Source organism: Colobus angolensis, unplaced genomic scaffold, assembly GCF_000951035.1.
Source record: "Colobus angolensis palliatus isolate OR3802 unplaced genomic scaffold, Cang.pa_1.0 Scaffold86, whole genome shotgun sequence".
Classification (NCBI taxonomy): Eukaryota; Metazoa; Chordata; class Mammalia; order Primates; family Cercopithecidae; genus Colobus; species Colobus angolensis.
The window spans coordinates 1,469,957-1,488,451 of NW_012122487.1; the positions used below are offsets into that span (position 1 = coordinate 1,469,957).

The 18,495-nt window shown below is 40.5% G+C and overlaps 1 protein-coding gene across 1 annotated transcript; it reads right to left on the reverse strand.

Annotated features, from left to right (window-relative positions):
* Positions 1-7,535: 7,535 nt before the first annotated feature.
* Positions 7,536-8,468, reverse strand: LOC105503437 (interferon omega-1-like). Its single transcript, XM_011930333.1, has one exon. The coding sequence runs from the start codon at positions 8,466-8,468 to the stop codon at positions 7,881-7,883; it is 588 nt and encodes a 195-aa protein (XP_011785723.1). The 3' UTR covers positions 7,536-7,880.
* Positions 8,469-18,495: the final 10,027 nt, after the last annotated feature.

Here is an 18,495-nt window from a genome sequence, read left to right on the forward strand (position 1 = left end):
TGCCCAAAGGACACGTCCTGCCTGAAGCTGGAAGTGTTTTTCCCTTCTACAATACAAAAGCCATGGAAACAGTCTTTTTCCAACAATAGGGTCAGTTCTTTCTGAGAAAGAGCCCCTTTTACCTCTGAAGAAAAATCACCTGCAAGGAGGCAGCATACTGCATAGAACAGAAAAGCTTGCTCTCCATAGACTTGGAGTATGTCTTTGTCATCTTGGCCAGTAGGTATCTCTCATCCTCTGTAAATATTTTAACAACCCCCAGAGTAAAATTGATCTTGCATTCTTTGTCCTTTCTGCTACAGCAAAGGTTACATTGTAATGGGGGCATTCTCTCATTTCCAAAAAATATTCACCAGGAGAAGAAAAAGAAAGATCTCTTATATAGAAGTTTCTGAAAAACCAAAAACTTTCACTCAACATTTGCTTTCAATTGAAAATTAACAGCCAGGAACCACAATGGAACAGGAAGCAGCTGTATCATCATGATGCAAACACAAGTATCAATAGCCAAATCCAAGAAGTGGAAGAAGTAATACTAGAGCTTGAAGCCTGTCTTGCTGAAATAAGGCAGGCAGATAAGATTGGAGAAAAAACAATAAAAAGAAATGGACAAAATATCTGAGAAGAATGGGACTATGTAAAAAGTCCAAACCTACAACTGATTGGAGTACCTGAAAGAGATGAGGGGAATAAAACCAAGTTGGAAAACACACATCAGGATATCATCCAGGAGAACTTCCCCAACCTAGCAAGACAGGCCAATATTCAAATTCAGGAAATCCAGAGAACCCCAATAAAATACTCCACAAGAAGAACAACTCCAAGAAACATAATTTTCAATTTATCAAGGTCAAAATGATGGAAAAAGTGTTAAGAGCAGACAGAGAGAAAGGCCAGGTCACCTACAAAGGGAAGCCCATCAGACTAACAGCGGATCTCTCAGCAGAAACCCTACAAGCCAGAAGAGAGTGGGGGGCAATATTCAACATTCTTAAAGAAAATAATTTTCTTTCTTTTTTTTTTTTTTTGGGATGGAGTCTTGCTCTGTCGCCCCGGCTGGGATGGAGGAGCCGGCTACAGGTGCCCACCACCACGCCTGGCTAGTTTTTGTATTTTTAGTAGAGACGGGGTTTCACCATGTTAGCCAGGATGGTCTCCATCTCCTGACCTCGTGATCCGCCCGTCTCGGCCTCCCAAAGTGCTGGGATTACAGGCTTGAGCCACCGCGCCCGGCCAAGAAAATAATTTTCAACCCAGAATTTCATATCAAACAAAACAAGCTTTATAAGCAAAGAATAAATAAACTCCTTTTTAGACAAGCAAATGCTGAGGAATTTCAACACCACCAGGCCTGACTTGCAAGAGTTCCTGAAGGAAGAAATAAACATGGAAAGGAAAAACCAGCCACTATAAAAACACATTGAAGTACACAGACCAATGACACTATGAAGCAACTACATTAACAAGTCTGCAAAATTAACCAGCCATCATTATGATGACGGAATCAAATTCATATATAACAATATTAACCTTAAATGTAAATGGGTTAGATACCCCAATTAAAAGACACAGAATGGCAAGCTGGATAAAAAGACAAGACCCATCAGTGTGCTGTATTCAAAAGACACATCTCACATGCAAAGACACGAATAGCTCAAAATAAAGGCATGGAGGAAAATTTACCAAGCAAATGGAAAGCAGAAAAAAGCAGAGCTTGCAGTCCTAGCTTCCAGCAAAATAGATCTTAAACCAACAAAGGTCAAAAAAGACAAAGAAAGGAATTATGTAATAATAAAATGTACAATTCAACTTGAAGAGCTAACTATCCTAAATATAAATGCACCCAATACAGAAGCACCCAGATTCATAAAATAAGTTCTTAAAGACCTACAAAGAGACTTATATCCCCACACAATGATAGTGGGAAACTTTAATACCCCACTGTCAATATTACACAGATCATTGAGACCGAAAATTAACAAAGATATTCAGGACTTGAACTCAGCTTTGGATCAAGTGGACCTGATAGATATCTACAGAACTCTCCACCCAACAACAACACAATATACATTTTTATTGACACCACATTGTACTTACTCTAAAATTGATCACATAATTGGAAGTAAAACACTCCTCAGCAAATGCAAAAGAATGAAAATCATAACAGAGAGTATCTCAGACCACAGCACAATCAAATTAGAACTCAAGATTAAGAAACCCTCTTAAAACAACACAACTACATGGAAATTAAACAACCTGCTTCTGAATGACTTCTGGGTAAATAATGAAAACCATTGGAGAACACTACATACACCTCTATGCAAATAAACTTGAAAATCTAGAAGAAATGGATAAATTCCTGGGCACATACACCCTCCTAAGACTGAACCAGCAAGAAGTTAAATCCCAGAATAGACCACTAAAAAGTTCCAAAATTGAGGCAGTAATATATAGCCTACCAACCAAAAAAAGTCCAGGTCCAGATGGATTTACAGATGAATTCTACCAGAGGTACAAAGAGGAGCTGGTACCGTTTCTTCTGAAACTCTTCCAAACAATTGAAAAGGAGAGGCTCCTCCCTAAGTCATTTTATGAGGCCAGCATCATCCTGATACCAAAACCTGGCAGAGATACAGCAAAAAAGAAAACTTCAGGCCAATATCCTTGATGAATATCGATGCAAAAATACTGAGGAATAAAATACTGGCAAACTGAATCCAGAAGCACATCAAAAAGCTTATCCTCCATGATTAAGTCAGCTTTATCCCTGGGATGCAAGGCTGATTCAACATACTCAAATCAATAAATGTAATTCATCACATAAACAGAACTAAAGACAAAAACCACATGATTATCTCATTAGATGCAGAAGAGAACTTTGATAAAATTCAACATCACTTCATGTTAAAAACTCTCAATAAACTAGGTATTGAAGGAGCATATCTCAAAATAAGAGCCAGATATGATAAACCCACAGCCTCTATCATACTGAATTGGCAAAAGCTGATAGCATTCCCCTTGAAAACCAACACAAGGATGCCCTCTCTCACCACTCTTATTCAACATAGTATTGGATGTTCTAGCCAGGGCAAGCAGGCAAGAAAAAAAAATGAAGGGTATTCAAATAGGAAGAGAGGAACTCATTGTCTTTGTTTGCAGACGACATCTAGAAAATGTCTTTCTATATCTAGAAAACCACATCATCTCAGCCCAAAAGTTTCTTAAACTGATAAGCAACTTCAGGATACAAGTCTCAGGATACAAAATCAATGTGCAGAAATCACAAGCATTTCTTTACACCAATAACAGACAAGAAGAGAGTGCAATCATGAAAGAACTGCCATTCACAATTGTTACAAAGAGAATGAAATACCTAGGAATACAGCTAACAAGGGAAGTGAAGGACCTCTTCAAGGGCAACTATAAACCACTGCTCAAGGAAATCAGAGAGGACACAAGCAGATGGAAAAACATTCCATGCTCATGGATAGGAAGAATCAATACTGTGAAAATGGCCATACTGCCCGAAGCAATTTATAGATTCGATGCTATTCCCATTAAACTACCATTGAAATTATTCCAGAATTAGAAAAAACTATTTCAAAATTCATAAGGAACCAAAAAAGAGCTCATATAGCCAGGTCAATCCTAAGCAAAAAGAACAAAACCAGAGGCATCATGCTACCTGACTTCTAACTATACTATAAGGCTATAGTAACCAAAAGAGTGTACTATTGATATACAAACAAGTACATAGACCAATGGAACAAAATATAGAACTCAGAAATAAAACCACACATCTAAAAGCATCTGATCTTTGACAAACCTGACAAAAATAAGCCATGTGGAAAGGAATCTCTATTTAACAAATGATGCAGGGAGAACTAGCTAGCCATAGGCAGAAAACTGAAACTGAACCTCTTCCTTACACCTTATACAAAATTAACTCAGGATGGATTAAAGACTTAAATGTAAAACCCAAAACTATAACAACCCTAGAAGAAAATCAGGACACAGGCATGACCAAAGATTTTATGATGAAATTGGCCAAAAGCAATTGCAAGGAAAGCAAAAATTGACAAATGGGATATAATTAAACTAAAGAGCTTCTGCACAAAAGAAACTATCATAGAGCAAACAGAAAGCTTACAGAATGGGAGAAAATGTTTGCAATCTATCCATCTGACAAAGGTCTGATATCTAGAATCTTCAAGGAACTTAAGCAAATTTACAAGAAAAATAAAAAAAGAAATACATTAAACATGGGCAAAATACATGAACAGACACTTCTCAAAACAAGACATACATGCAGCCAACAAATATGAAAAAAGCTCAGCATCACTGATCTTTAGAGGAATGCAAATCAAAACCAAAATGAGATACCATCTCATGCCAGTCAGAATGATGATTATTAAAAAGTCAAGAAACAAGAGATGCTGGTGAGGTTGCAGAGAAATAGGAACATTTTACACTGTTGGTGGGAATGTAAATTAATTCAACTATTGTGGACGATGGTGTGGTGATTCCTCAAAGATTTTGAACCAGAAAGATCATTTGACCCAGCAATCTCTTCACTAGATATATACCCCCAAAAATATAAATCACTCTATTATAAAGATACATGTGGCTGGGTGTGGTGGCTCACGCCTATAATCCCAGCACTTTGGGAGGCCAAGGTGGGTGGATCTCCTGAGGTTAGGAGTTTGAGGCCAGCCTGGCCAACATAGTGAAACCTTATCTCTACTAAAAATACAAAAACTAGTTGGGCATGGTAGTGCATGCCTGTAATCCCAGCTACTCAGGAGGCTGATGCAGAGAATCACTTGAACCTGGGAGGTGGAGGTTGCAGTAAGCCAAGACTGCACCACTGCACTCCATCCTGGGCAACAGAAACAAACAAACAAACAAACCACAAAAAAGCCCCAGACCAGATGGCTTCACAGCCAAATTCAAAGAAGAGCTGGTACCAATTCTAGTGAAACTATTCCCCCCACCCAAAAAAAGAGGAGGGACTCCTCCCTAATTCATTCTGTGAAGCCAACATCACCCTAATACCAAAACCTGGCAAAAACAATGAAAAACACAAACAACAGGCCAATATCCCTGAAGAACATAGGTGCAAAAATCCTCTAGAAAATACTAGCAAACTGAATTCAACGTATATCAACAAGTTAATTCATCATGATCAAGTAGGCTTTATTCCTGGGATGTAAATTTGGTTCAACATAGAGAAATTAATAAATGTTATTCATCAGATAAATAGAATTAAAAGCAAAACCATATAATAGCCTCAATAGACATGGAAAAAAATTTCAATAGAATCCACCATCCCTTCATGCTAAAAACTCTCAAGAAACTAGGCATCAAAGGAACATCCCTCAAAATAATAAGAGACATCTACGACAAACCCACAGCTAACATCAAACTGAATGGGCAGAAACTGGAAGCATTCCCCTTGAGAACTAGAGCAAGACAAGGATGTCCACTCTCACCACTCCTATTCAAAATAGTACTAGAACTTCTAGCTAGAGCAATCAGGTAAGAGAAAGAAAGAAATGGCATAGGAAAGGAAGAAGTCAAACTACCTCTCTGAGTGGAAGATATAATCCTATACCTAGAAAACCCTAAAGACCCTATGAAAAGGCTGCTCGAGCTCATAAACAACTTTACTAATGTTTCAGGATACAAATTACCGTACAAAAATCAGTAGAATTTCTGTACATCAATAATGTTCAAGCTGAGAGTCAAATCAAGAATGCAATCCATGTAGCCACACAAAAATAAAACACCTAGGAATATATTTAATAAATGAGGTGAAAGACATCTGCAAGGAGAGCTACAAAACACTGCTGAAAGAAATCATAGATGAGACAAACCAATGGAAAAACATTCCATGTTCATAGATTAGAAGAATCAATATTGTTAAAATGGCCACACTGCTGAAGGCAATCTACAGATTTGATGCTATTCCTATCAAACAACTAATGTCATTTTCACAAAACTGCAAAAAAAACTATTGTAAACTTCATATGGAACCAAAAAAGAGTCCAAATAGCTAAAGCAATTCTAAACAAAAAGAGCAAAGCCAGAAGCATCACATTACTGACTTCAAACTATACTATAAGATGACAGTAATCAAAAGCAGACACATAGACCAATGAAACAAAATAGAGAACTCATAAATAAAGCCACATGTCTACAGCCATCTGATCTCCTATAAAGCCTACAAAAATAAGCAATGGGGAAAAGACTCCCTAGTCAATAAATGGTGCTGGGATAGCTGAGTAGCCATGTGCAGAAGAATAAAACTGGACCCCTACCTTTCACCATATATAACAATTAACTCAAGATTAAAGATTTAAATGGGAGTAAATATTTGGTGTTCTCAGCACGCATACAAAAATGAAACTGTTAACTATGTCAGGTGATGAATGTGTTAATTAGCTGTAGATTATGTAATGTGTAGAAGTCATTACACAAGGTGTACTTATACCTCAACACTGTGTTTTACATTTTAAATAATACATCTTAATCATATCTCAATAAAGAAATATTTAAAGGTTTTACTCAAATTCAGCTATTCTTTGAAAATGATGCTTAGAAAACATTTGAAATATATGCATGGTGATGTTAACCCACACTATTCTCCAGGTATCACCCTATTTCCTAACACCACAAACAAGCTTTTCAAGATGACCTTCTATACATAGTGCACCTAATGCCACTTCCTGTGTTTCTTCTTCAAACTACTCCCATCTGGTCTCTGTCCCATTCATTCTGCAAAACCAGATCATCCTAAGATCAGTGGTGGAGTATGTTTCAGGTCCAGTAGAACAGGTCAGTCTCCATCTTCCCTGAAAGCACTACTGTTCCCTTCATTAGTCTCTCCCTCATTCTTCCTTATTTCTTCATCTAAGTGCACTGGCCACTCAATCTCAGTGTCTTTTGTAGACTCTCCTTCTCTGCTGTACCTTTAAATATTAACAGTCTGCAGAACATAGATTAGTCTTCATCTAATTTTCTCCCCTTATTTATACGTGATCACATCCATTCCCATGCCCTCATTACCAGAAATACAATAAAGAATCTTAAATTAATACCTATGCCCATGATATTTGTTCATTCTAGGCCAGCATTCCCAACTGCCAATAAGACCTCTGCACTTTCATGTCTCTCAGGCGCTTTGGGAAGAACATCAATTTTTCCCCCTTCCCAGCATCATTTACACCTAAAGATTCTGGTGTGAGAACATAATTTTCCTTTACTTCTCTCTGAAGCACTTAATATAATTGAAATGATATAAACATTAGTATGGTTTTTATGTCTCCTTCCCTCTTAGACTGAGAATTCCAACACAGCAGAAACTGTATGCTCTAGCCACCTGTATTACTTGAAGGAATTTCTACAGTCTGCCACTTACTTAGTTCACAAATATAATGTGAATGGAATGAATGAACAATTAAATTTTGCAATCATTTCTTTAATTTGGCTTGGGTTTTAGAATAAACAAAAATGAAAATTTTATTTGATAAACATTTAATAAATCAAAACTGCAAATTTAATAACATTAAATGGTGAACATATTTTGTAAATGTTAATACAATGTGAAGATTAACATGTTATATGTAAAATATCTAAATATTATAAATACAATAGATTCAAAACAATGGAAATAAATAAATAACATCAGGGGAGTCATCTCTTAGACTCCCATGCCGCTGGAGCTGAATGTTTTGAACATATACTTGCTTAATATACTGATGAAGTATTTGCTGAATTTATCTCAACCAATTCAGTAACTAAAGCAGAAATGAGTCTTTTAAAACATCCAAGATCACATGTACAAGTGTGACATGGCAGATTAGTCAATGAGAATTACTTCAAGAGTACTCCATGTCTCCTTCCTTACTTCTCAATCTTTGTTGTGAGTTTGTTGATAAAGAGAAGGATCTCATGATTTCCACTCTGACAACTTCCCAGGCACAGTCACTATGTTTCTTCTCTTTCAGGAAGAGACGGATTCCCTGGAAGTACCTTCTCAAGGCCAGTGTAGGGCTCCCAATCACCCCAGCAGATTCTCCCTCTCCCACTGCCTGAACCAAGCAGGTCTCCAGGTATTCTAGCTGCTGATGAAGTCCAGTATGGAGCTGGTCCAGGAGGGTCATGTTCCAGGCAGCAGAGGAGCTCTCTGTGTTGAAGAGGCTGAAGATCTGCTGCAGCATCTTATGGAGGACAGATATAGTCTGGGCCTTCTCCAACTGGCTGACTTCCACCTTCTCCTGGGGAAATCTGACGTCTCTTCTGTCCTTAAGATACAAGAAAGGGGAGATCCATTTCATTTGGCCCAGAAGCACCAAAGTCTTCTTTCCTATCAGACTATGGTTCTGAGGCAGGTCACATCCCAGCGATCCAAAAGAGCCACAGCTGCACACTACTAGGGCCACCACCAGAGAGTAGAGGCTGGCCATTGGGAAATGAGGGTGCTGCTGGCCTGGCGGAGCTGGGGTCTGAGTGTAACTTGGAGCCTAGGTTCTCTGAAGACATTTGCTATACATGGCTTTTAATAGGAAACAAATAGTTTTCATTTTCTGCATTCCTCTACACTTACTTCCCTTTCTTTTTATTTTTTTATTCTCCATATGACCTAAGAAGAAACATCACTCCATACTATTAATTTTGCAATACAAGTTTAATTTTCCTAGTAAACTTTAGAGGTGTGAATCAAAATGGATATTTATCAATTACATGAGAAACATCTTTGTCGTAAAGATCTAAGTGTATAATGTATGTAAACACACACACACATACACGTGTGCATGTGCACACATTTATTTATATATATATATATATAAACATTGCTTTTTCTGTTCTAGGAACAAATTTTGAGCCCTGATCCTAGGCTCTATTTTTATCTTCCATTCTTTACATAGGAAATGAGACTCCCCCACCTCTATGGGTGAATGTAGTTAGGGATATACCAGACCAGCTATGGCGTTGAAACTCATTAGGACTGGGTTTGTTTGCTGTTTTATTCACAGCAGAGATTGATGGGTATTGGTGAATGAACTTCTGTGAAATTTCTCTTCCTTCTAAAATGCATTTATTGAGGTCCCTGAGGCTGTGGTTCATGGGGATCACAAACTCAGGATTAATGCAGACATTGATGTTTTTGTCACTATTTCTTACTAGTGGTCTAAGTGCTCCTCAGGCTGTGTCAATGCTCCCAGGAATACTGGCTCTTTTTCAGGCGCATATAGGTGTAGAGATTCTAATTCCAAGATAATATTTTCCAACGTCATCTCACTCACAAGGTAGTTATCACATCCACTAACACTCTCTCCTATAGAGTGACAAAGTGTCCCAAATCCAAAATCTTCCAAACTTACTCCCTGAGAGCAGGCTCACCAAATTCTGATGACTTCAGAATTCAACCCCTGAGGAACATCTTGTTTCTTTGTTGTCAAAATAGTCCATCTTCTAAGACCCTTGCCTTTGCCCCTAGAGGGTGTGAAGGACTCTAGCCCTCAATGATGACCTCTTCCTCCCTGAGCCGTGTTCCTAGGTATCGAAAGTCTCAACAGCGATCCAATGCTGATAGCAAAGGCTTGTTTTGTCTAAGGAAGTAGAGGACTCATGCAACTGCAATCATTTTACCTTCATTAGTCAAGTAATTTTTTTTTTTGGTGAAGTACAGGTTTTATTGATGAAGATCTTTCCTTAAACCACTGAAAACTTGTTATGCTTGAAGTTTCTGAGGTGGACACAGGGGATTCAGTAAAAAAATTTTCTTTTATTACAACTTAATTTACAGAAACTAGTGACCTAAAGTTATTTTATCCTGTCAGCATGATTCTAATGGAGATTTTTCTGTGTCTATCTCACTCTGACAATGCAGGGCAGTGAGGCTCGGGTTATTTAGTAAGAAAGAAATAGCCTTATTTTCTTACTTGCTTGTGATTTTTCATGTTGAATTTTTGTAACTTCTTTTTTTAGACAGAATCTTACTCTATCACCAGGCTGGAGTGCAGTGGCAACCTCCACCTCCCAGGTTCAAGCGATTCCCCTGCCTCAGCCTCCTGAGTAGCTGGGACTACAGGTGCACACCACCATGCCTGGCTAAATTTTTTGTATTTTAGTAGAGACAGGGTTTCACCATGTTGGCCAGGCTGGTCTTGATCTCCTGATCTCATGATCCGCCTGCCTTGACCTCCCAAAGTACTGGGATTGTAGGCATGAGCCACCATGTCTGGCCAAATTTTTGAAACTCATTTTTATGTAGTGATTTGCTAGGTAAAGTATATATTGCTTCTCCTACATGATGTCCTTATTCATGATGAATTAAAACAAATAAAGAAAAGTAAAAGAAAGGCAAAGGAACCACATTGTTCTTCCCCATAATTTTCAAGATTTAAGATTTTTTGTCTCTCATTTCAACTTTCCTAGAAAGCAAACCTCAGCAATTGTTTGTGTATTAAAAACAAAACAAATATAAGCCTGAATGTCAGGAAGTAAAAGAAGAGAAGTGACTTTCTGTTGACAAAATAGCAAAACATATGTTAGCAAAATTCAGTGCAGCAAAGTGGAGACTAGGGGCTCTGTCCTAGGGGAAGAATGAATGTCATTGTTGAGGTATATAAAAGCAAGGGAAACGGCTGCTTCTGCCAGAGCCTCAGAGAAAAGCAACTCCTGGGTCAATGGACTGTCCTCAGCTTTGTAAGACCAGTCACCTGCTCTTTATTGAGTGCAGATGTTACCACCTCTGAGGTAAGAAAAGAGGAGTCACACCAACCAACTCACAATAGACTGCCAACAAGACCCCAGTTGCTAGAACACTAGTCCTCTCTGGCATGATAATGAATATTAGCCTTGCCTTAGCACCCTAGCTAGTTAATAAATAAATCTACCCAGGAAATGAAAAGATGGCATTTAGAAACTTACAAAGAAATGGAATTTGATATCCCAAAAGATTCTGCTCCTAGTTGTGTTAATCATAATAATGATTTTTTTTTTAAAAAAAAGATAACACCAAAATTATTGCATAGTAACTATAGGCCTGTTCCTGTTTTAAGACCATTAAAACTGTTAACCCAATAACCCTGTTTGGATTACACTCATTTTTATAACTGTCTGGAGAGAAATATAAATCTGGAGGAACAGAACAAAGACCTAAGGTCAAAACCATACGGCAAGCTGAGGTAATAGTGAGTCTGGAAGAGTGCATTAAAAAAATAGAACTGGACATGAGTTTCATGAACCAAGGAGAGGCCATAGCATGAAATAAGAAGAGCAGGCAGGATAGGTTGTCAAGGGATTCTGGGTTCTACTTCAAATGCCCATGGCTTGCTGTCTACTGTTTTATAGGACAAGAGTAGGTGTGGTATGAGTGAATTGAACTAAGTTTTTCATAAAAGTAAACAAAAGACCATTTAAATGGTTATAAGGGAGCAGATTTTTCTGCCAATAAAAGTCTAAAAATTAATGAGTGATTTCTTAAATGAAATATATTTAGACCACTTTAAGAATCCATTAAATGCATCCTCCTGGAGGCCTATTTATTTTTGACTCTTGAGTTGTCTTGAATAAGCAAAAAGCACCTAATATTTTCCATTTTAAAGATAGCCCAGCCTGGTGGGCTCTTACTTTCTCCTTCCCCTCACTGATTCCAAAGGAGACTCTCTTCAGGGCCACCTGCTGTTCTCATTCCCAAGGATGACAAATCAGTTTCTCACCACCTGGTCAGACTGGACTTTGTTTTGTCCACTGATGAACCCACTGAAGATCCTTTGCTTCTCTATATCTTTTTATCCACCTATTGAGCTATAAGTGCCAAAAAAATATTTTGTATGAGCAAGATGGAAAAACATTATGCACTTCCCATGCCAAAGCAGTGAATGCTTTCAAAAGGCTACTTACCAAAGGGAGTCTTCCTTTGACTCCAAAAGCAGCCACATTGTTTAGTAAGGCTGTCTTTGGCCATGTAGGATTGTCAATTGTTGGCATCAAAATGGATGACATTTTCAGCCTCTTGTTTCTATAGTGTTTCTGTTTCTTAAGATTTAAAAGATGTAATTTCTATTTTACAAACATGTACCAAAATCAGAAAATAAAATCCTATCATTGCCAAGATGTTGACCTACCTACCTGTGTGCACAAACATGTATGACCCACACAGAGTCACATGGAGCTTTTTCCACTGTCCCCAGACTGCACATTCAGTCAATATGTGCAAAGACCCCATTCCATGAAAAGGCTATATATGCAAAGCAGTCCCCAAATGCCAAAGGAGCCCAGAAACCAAAGAACAAGGCAGATAAATTTAGTTTGTTGGTAAGGGGTGATTTTCTGGGGAGCTTACAGACAGAAACGTGTCATTGCGTAGCAGCAAGACAAATAGGTCTCAGTGTTGCAGTCCCCTGGACCCAGGGGTTATATCTTGGGGGAAAAGTATATCTGCTCTGGAAGAAATGTGTAGGTGGCTGAGAGAATGCTTAGAATGTCACAGTCTATGATTTCTGCAACGTCAAGACTTGTTATGGAGGAAAAGTATGACTTACAGTAAATAGGTGTTTCTACCTAAAGAGTAATGCATTAACTAGATATCTTGGAGGCATTCCCAGACTTGGGATTAATCAGGAGTCACATGGCAGATTAGCATCTAAAACAGTCACTCTTGTCCCTATAACCCAGATGCTCTGACAATAATCCCTGTCAAGGTGTCTTGGTCATTTGGGGAGTTGGGATGGTGCCTGAGTGCCATCAGTACAGGATGTAGCTTGCTTCACATGAAATCACAGCAAGCAGAGCTCATTATAACTCCTTTAACAGGCACAATTGGAGTTTCCTTTTACACGACAAGAGATGAATTGTTTGTAGTTGTCTTCTCTGATTCTTTAAAGATTTCATCATCACCAGCTTCATGATTAGCTGTCACAGGGTACTATATAATACATTAATGGCTAAGAGTTCTAATTTATTACTTATTTAAATTTGATTTTTTTTTGGTTTGTTTTATGGACTCTAATCTTCAGGAAGAATTCCAAATTCTAAATATGCTAACTCATTGCAGAATGTACCAACTGGAAAGAAAAGAAAGGGAATCAAACTGCCAATGTTTTATTTTCAATTATTTTCATTAAATGAATATTGACAAAGGTCTTTGCTGTCATTAGTTATTATGATCTTCAAATATGCACATTACTAATATCTGTCCTGCTTAGAAGGCTCTGCCCTACTTGCTGCTAAATATACTGAAATACCTGATGTGTTCCTTCTGTTCAGGTATTGCTTCATTTTGTTTTAGTTTTAAAGGAGGCTGTGTTATAATCAAAATTTAAGAGATGTCTTAGATTGCACTGGCCTCATGGAATAATTTTCCCTATGGAGTGATGACTTGCTAGGTCCTTAAGAGGAAACAGCAGTTGGCAGCTGGCACTAGAATAAGCCTTGTCCCTTCCAATACTCTGCAGGCTACTGTAGTCTGTCAGTGTCTCCCACACTGGAGTCACTGATGTTGGCCATGTCTCTGTGAGAGGACTCTGTGCTTCAATCTTCATCCACTCTCAATATTCTCTTCCTCTCTATGATCAGAGGATCTGAACAGTTGACTCCATCTGCCCATTCATGTAGTTCCATCTCTTGAGGACCTGCCACTGTTGCAGTCAATGTTTTAAAAGTCTCTATTCTCCTTCCAAGATATCAAACTGCTCCTTTTTTTTCAACTTTTTTATGTCCATGATGTATTTTTTTTTTTTTAAACAAATGAGAGTCCTATGTCTGGTGCAGTCTCAGGGGAATCAGAACATGGAAATGTCTAAACATAGGCACAGATGAGCTCCTGCATTCTTTACTAGTTCTTTGGGTCATAAGTATGGAAGCAGGCCTCCTTCCATTTACTGCATTTTGTGACCTGACTGGACATCAGTGGGTCTTCACCCCCCACAGCTCATGAATCACCTGGCAGGAGGGGTCAAAACAAGGTCATATTCACACTCTTGCTTCTAAGGCTCTAAAAACGTAGCTGTCTCCAGCTAGTGCACTAGTGCTGCTTGGTTAGCCCTTGCCAAGCCTCCATGGGAACCGGAGTTCTTCTCCACGTTCCCTGTGGCCCTTCTCAGGTAGACTACATGCACCTCAGCTGGGTCGGGAGTGTAAGGGGAAGTAATGTTTGGCTCTACAGAGGGACCTGAATGGGTGGGGCATCTCAGCACTCACTACCCTCCAACTTCACTCTCTGTCCTGGTCCTCCAGACCCACTGCTTGATTCCCGATTACTGTAGAACACATAACTGGTTAATAACTCCAGGATATGATGCAAGATATGACTATAGAGATTTCCAGGGCAAGGTAACAGTTTGGAGCCGAGTCATAAAACTTTTAAACAATCTGAATATAAATTTTTTAAAGCACTGAAAAAAATGAAAGAGGTTATAACATTTGAAAGACATTACGGTGGGTGGAGCAAGGTGGCTGAAGGGAGGGCACCATCGATGGTCCCACCCTCTCCGTAGGAACACCAAATTTGACAACTGTCTATACAAAGGGAGCATCTTCATAGGAACCAAAAATCTTGTGAGCACTCACAGTGTCTGATTTTAACTTTATATCACTAAAAGAGGCACTGGAGAGGGTAGGAAAGATGCCACACTACCTCCATCCCTAGCAACAGCCACATGGTATGGAGAATCTGTGTACTTGGGAGAGGGAGAGTACAGTAAGTGAGACTTGCATTAAATTCATGGCTGCCCTCTGACAGCAGAAAGCAGTACACGGCTGTCCTCAGCTGTGCCTGCCCATAGAGGGAGCATTTGAACCAGCCCTAGCCAGAGGGAAATATCTTATCCCAGTGATGGAAGATTGAATTGCCTACCACGGACTAAAGGACTCTGAAACTCTAAATAAATTTGAAACGTAGCCTCAGCCACAAGGACTGTAATTCCTAAGCAAGTCCTAGTGCTGAGCTGGGCTGAGAGGCAGTGAACAGGAAGGGGACATGTGACCTACTGAGATACCAGCAAGAAAGGTTAAAGGAGTACTTGCAACACTTCTACCATAACCCCAGGTAGCACAGTTCAGAACTCCAAATGAGACCCTTCCTTCTGCTTAAAGAAAGGAGAGTGGTGATAAATTATTTTGTTTTCATGCTGCTGATAAAGACATACCTGAAACTGGGAACAAAAAGAGGTTTAATTGGATTTACAGTTAGTTCCACATAGCTGGGGAGGCCTCAGAATCACGGCAGAAGGTGAAAGGCACTTCTTTCATGGTGCTGGCAAGAGAAAAATGAGGAAGAAGCAAAAGCAGAAACGCTTGATAAACCCATCAGATCTCATGAGACTTATTCACTATCATGAGAATACCATGGGAAAGACCAACCCCCATGATTCAATTACTGCCCCCTTGGTCCCTCCCATAACATGTGGGAATTCTAAGAGATACAATTCAAGTTGATATTTGAGTGAGGCTACAGCCAAACCATATCATTCTGCCCCTGGCCCCTCCAAATCTCATGTCCTCACATTTCAAAACCAATCATGCCTTCTCAACAGTCCCCCAGGCTCACTTCAGCATCAATCCAAAAGTCCACAGTCAAAAGTCTCATCTGAAACAAGGCAAGTCCCTTCCACCTACGAGCCTGTAAAGTCAACAGCAAGCTAATTACTTCCTGGACACAATGGAGGTACAGGTAGTGGGTAAATACAGCCATTCCAAATGGGAGAAATTGGCCAAAACAAAGGGGTTCCAGGGGCCCATGCAAGTCCAAAATCTAGTGGGGCAGTCAAATGTTTAAGCTCTGAAATGATCTCCTTTGGCTCCAGGTCTCACATCCAGGACTTTCGCTGGTGCAAAAAGGTAGGTTCCCATGATCTTGGCCAGCTCCACTCCTGTGGCTTTGAAGGGTACAGCCTACCTCCTGGCTGCCTTCATTGGCTGGCATTGAGTGTCTGCAGCTTTTCCAGGTTAATTGTATAAGCTGTCGGTGGATCTACAATTCTGGGGTCTGGAGGACGGTGGCCCTCTTCTCAAATCTCCACTAGGCAGTGCCCCAGTAGGGACTTTGTGTGGGGGCTCCAACCCCACATTTCCCTTCTGCACTGCCCTAGCAAATGTTCTTCATGAGGGCCTCACCCCTGCAGCAAACTATTGCCTGGGCATCCAGGCATTTCCATACATCTTCTGAAATCTAGGTAGAGGTTCCCAAACCTCAATTCTTGACTTCTGTGCACCCTCAGGCTCAACACCACATGGAAGCTGCCAAGGCTTGGGGCTTCCACCCTCTGAAGTCACAGCCTGAGCTCTACATTGGCTCCTTTAAGCCATGACTGGAGCAGCTGGAACACAGGGCACCAAGTCCCTAGGCTGTACACACCATGGGGACCCTGGGGCCCAGCCCATGAAACCTCTTTTTCCTCCTGGTCCTCCAGGCTTGTGATGGGATGGGCTGCCATGAGGACCTCTGACATTCCCTGGAGACATTTTCCCCATGGTCTTGGGGATTAACATTAGGATCCTTGCTACTTATGCAAATTTCTGAAGCCAGCTTGAATTTCTCCCCAGAAAATAGATTTTTCTTTTCTATCGCATTGTCAGGCTGCAAATTTTCTGAACTTTTATGCTGTTTTCCTTTTAAAACATAATGCTTTTAACAGTACCCAAGTCACCCCTTGAATGCTTTGCTGCTTAGAAATTTCTTCCACCAGATACCTGAAATCATCTCTCCCAAGTTAAAAGTTCTGCAAATCTCTAGGGCAGGGGCAAAATGTTGCCAGTCTCTTTGCAAAAACAACAAGAGTCACCTTTGCTCCAGTTCCCAACAAGTTCCTCATCTCCACCTGAGACTACGTCAGCCTGGATCTTATTGTCCATATCGTTATCAGCATTTTTGGCAAAGCCATTCAACAAGTCTCTAGGAAGCTCCAAACTTTCCCACATTTTCTTGTCTTCTTCTGAGTCCTCCAAACTCTTCCAACCTCTGCTTGTTACCCAGTTCCAAGTTTGCTTCCACATTTTTGAGTATCTTTTCAGCAATGCCCCACTCCTGGTACCAATTTACTGTATTAATTTGTTTTCATGCTGCTGATAAAGACATAGTGAAAACTGAGGGGAAAAAAAAGAGGTTTAATTGGGCTTACAGTTCCACATGGCTGGGGAGGCCTCAGAATCAAGGTGGGAGGACAAAGGCACTTCTTACATGGCAGAGGTGAGAGAAAAATGAGGAAGTAGCAAAAGCGAAAATCCCTGATAAACCCATCAGATCTTGTAACACTTATTCACTATCACAAGAATAGCATGGGAAAGACCAACCCCCATGATTCAATTACCTCCCCCTGGGTCCCTCCCACAACATGTGGGAGTTCTGGGAGATACACTTCAAGTTGAGATTTGGGTGAGGGCACAACCAAACCATACCAGAAGGGTAAACAGGACTTTGCCTTGCATCTTGGATACCAGTTCAGCCACAGTGGATATGGTACCATTCAGGGTCGTGAGTCACCCATTTAAGACCCTAGTTCCCAGATGACATTTCTAGACACACCTTGGGCCAGAAGGAAGCCTGCTGCTGAAATGAAGAACCCAGTTCAGGGAAGATTCATCATCTACTAACTAAAGAGCCCTTGAGCCCTGTAAAAGTAGTGACAATATCCAGGTAGTATACCACAGGCCTTGGGTGGGTCTCTGAGACATGATGGCTTCAAGTGAGAACGAGCATATTCCCAGCTGTGGTGACTACAGTGAGGGACTCCTTCTGCTTGAGAAAAGCAAACAGAAAAGTAAAGGGATTTTGTCTTACGCCTTAGGTACCAGGTTGGCAACAAGGCAGTGGAACACCAAGTGTGCTCTTGGGGGCCCTGATTTCAGGACTTGGCTCTCAGACAATATTTATGGATCTGCCCTAAGCCAAAGAGTGGCCCACTTTTCTGAGGACTGTATCCCAGGCTTGACAGCATTCACCAGAAGCTGACTGAGGAGCCCTGGGTCCTTAACTGAACATCGTTAGTAGACTGGCAGTACTTCTCATGAGCTGGTGGTAGTGGTGGTGGCCATGTGATGAGGCTCCTCTGACTGTGGAAAGGGGAGAGAAGAGTGGAAAGCTCTGTGTCATGTGGTTTGAGGGTTAGCCCGGCTGCAGTAGAATGGAACACCAGGTACATTTCTAGGGTTTTGATTCTAGTCCTGTCTCTAGGATGGCACCTCTGGATGTGCAGGGGCCTGGGGAAACTCGCTGTCCTGAAAGGCAGAACACAGGCCTGGCTGACTTTGCCATCTGCTTATTGTAGATCCCCAGGTCCTTGAGCAAACATAGGCAGTAGCCAGGGAGTGCCTACAGCAGGGCTTGGGTAAAACCTAGTGCAGTGCTGGCTTCAGGTCTGACCCAGTGCAGCCCTAGCAGTGGTAGCCACAGGGGTGCTGCTCTGGCACTCCACCTCCAGCTCCAGGTGGCTCAGAACAGAGAGAGAGAGAGAGAGAGAGAGAGAGAAAGAGAGAGAGAGAGAGAGA

Bases quoted from the DNA above. Each gene is read 5' to 3' on its own strand.
- LOC105503437 (XM_011930333.1), bottom strand. From the start codon at position 8,468: ATGGCCAGCCTCTACTCTCTGGTGGTGGCCCTAGTAGTGTGCAGCTGT.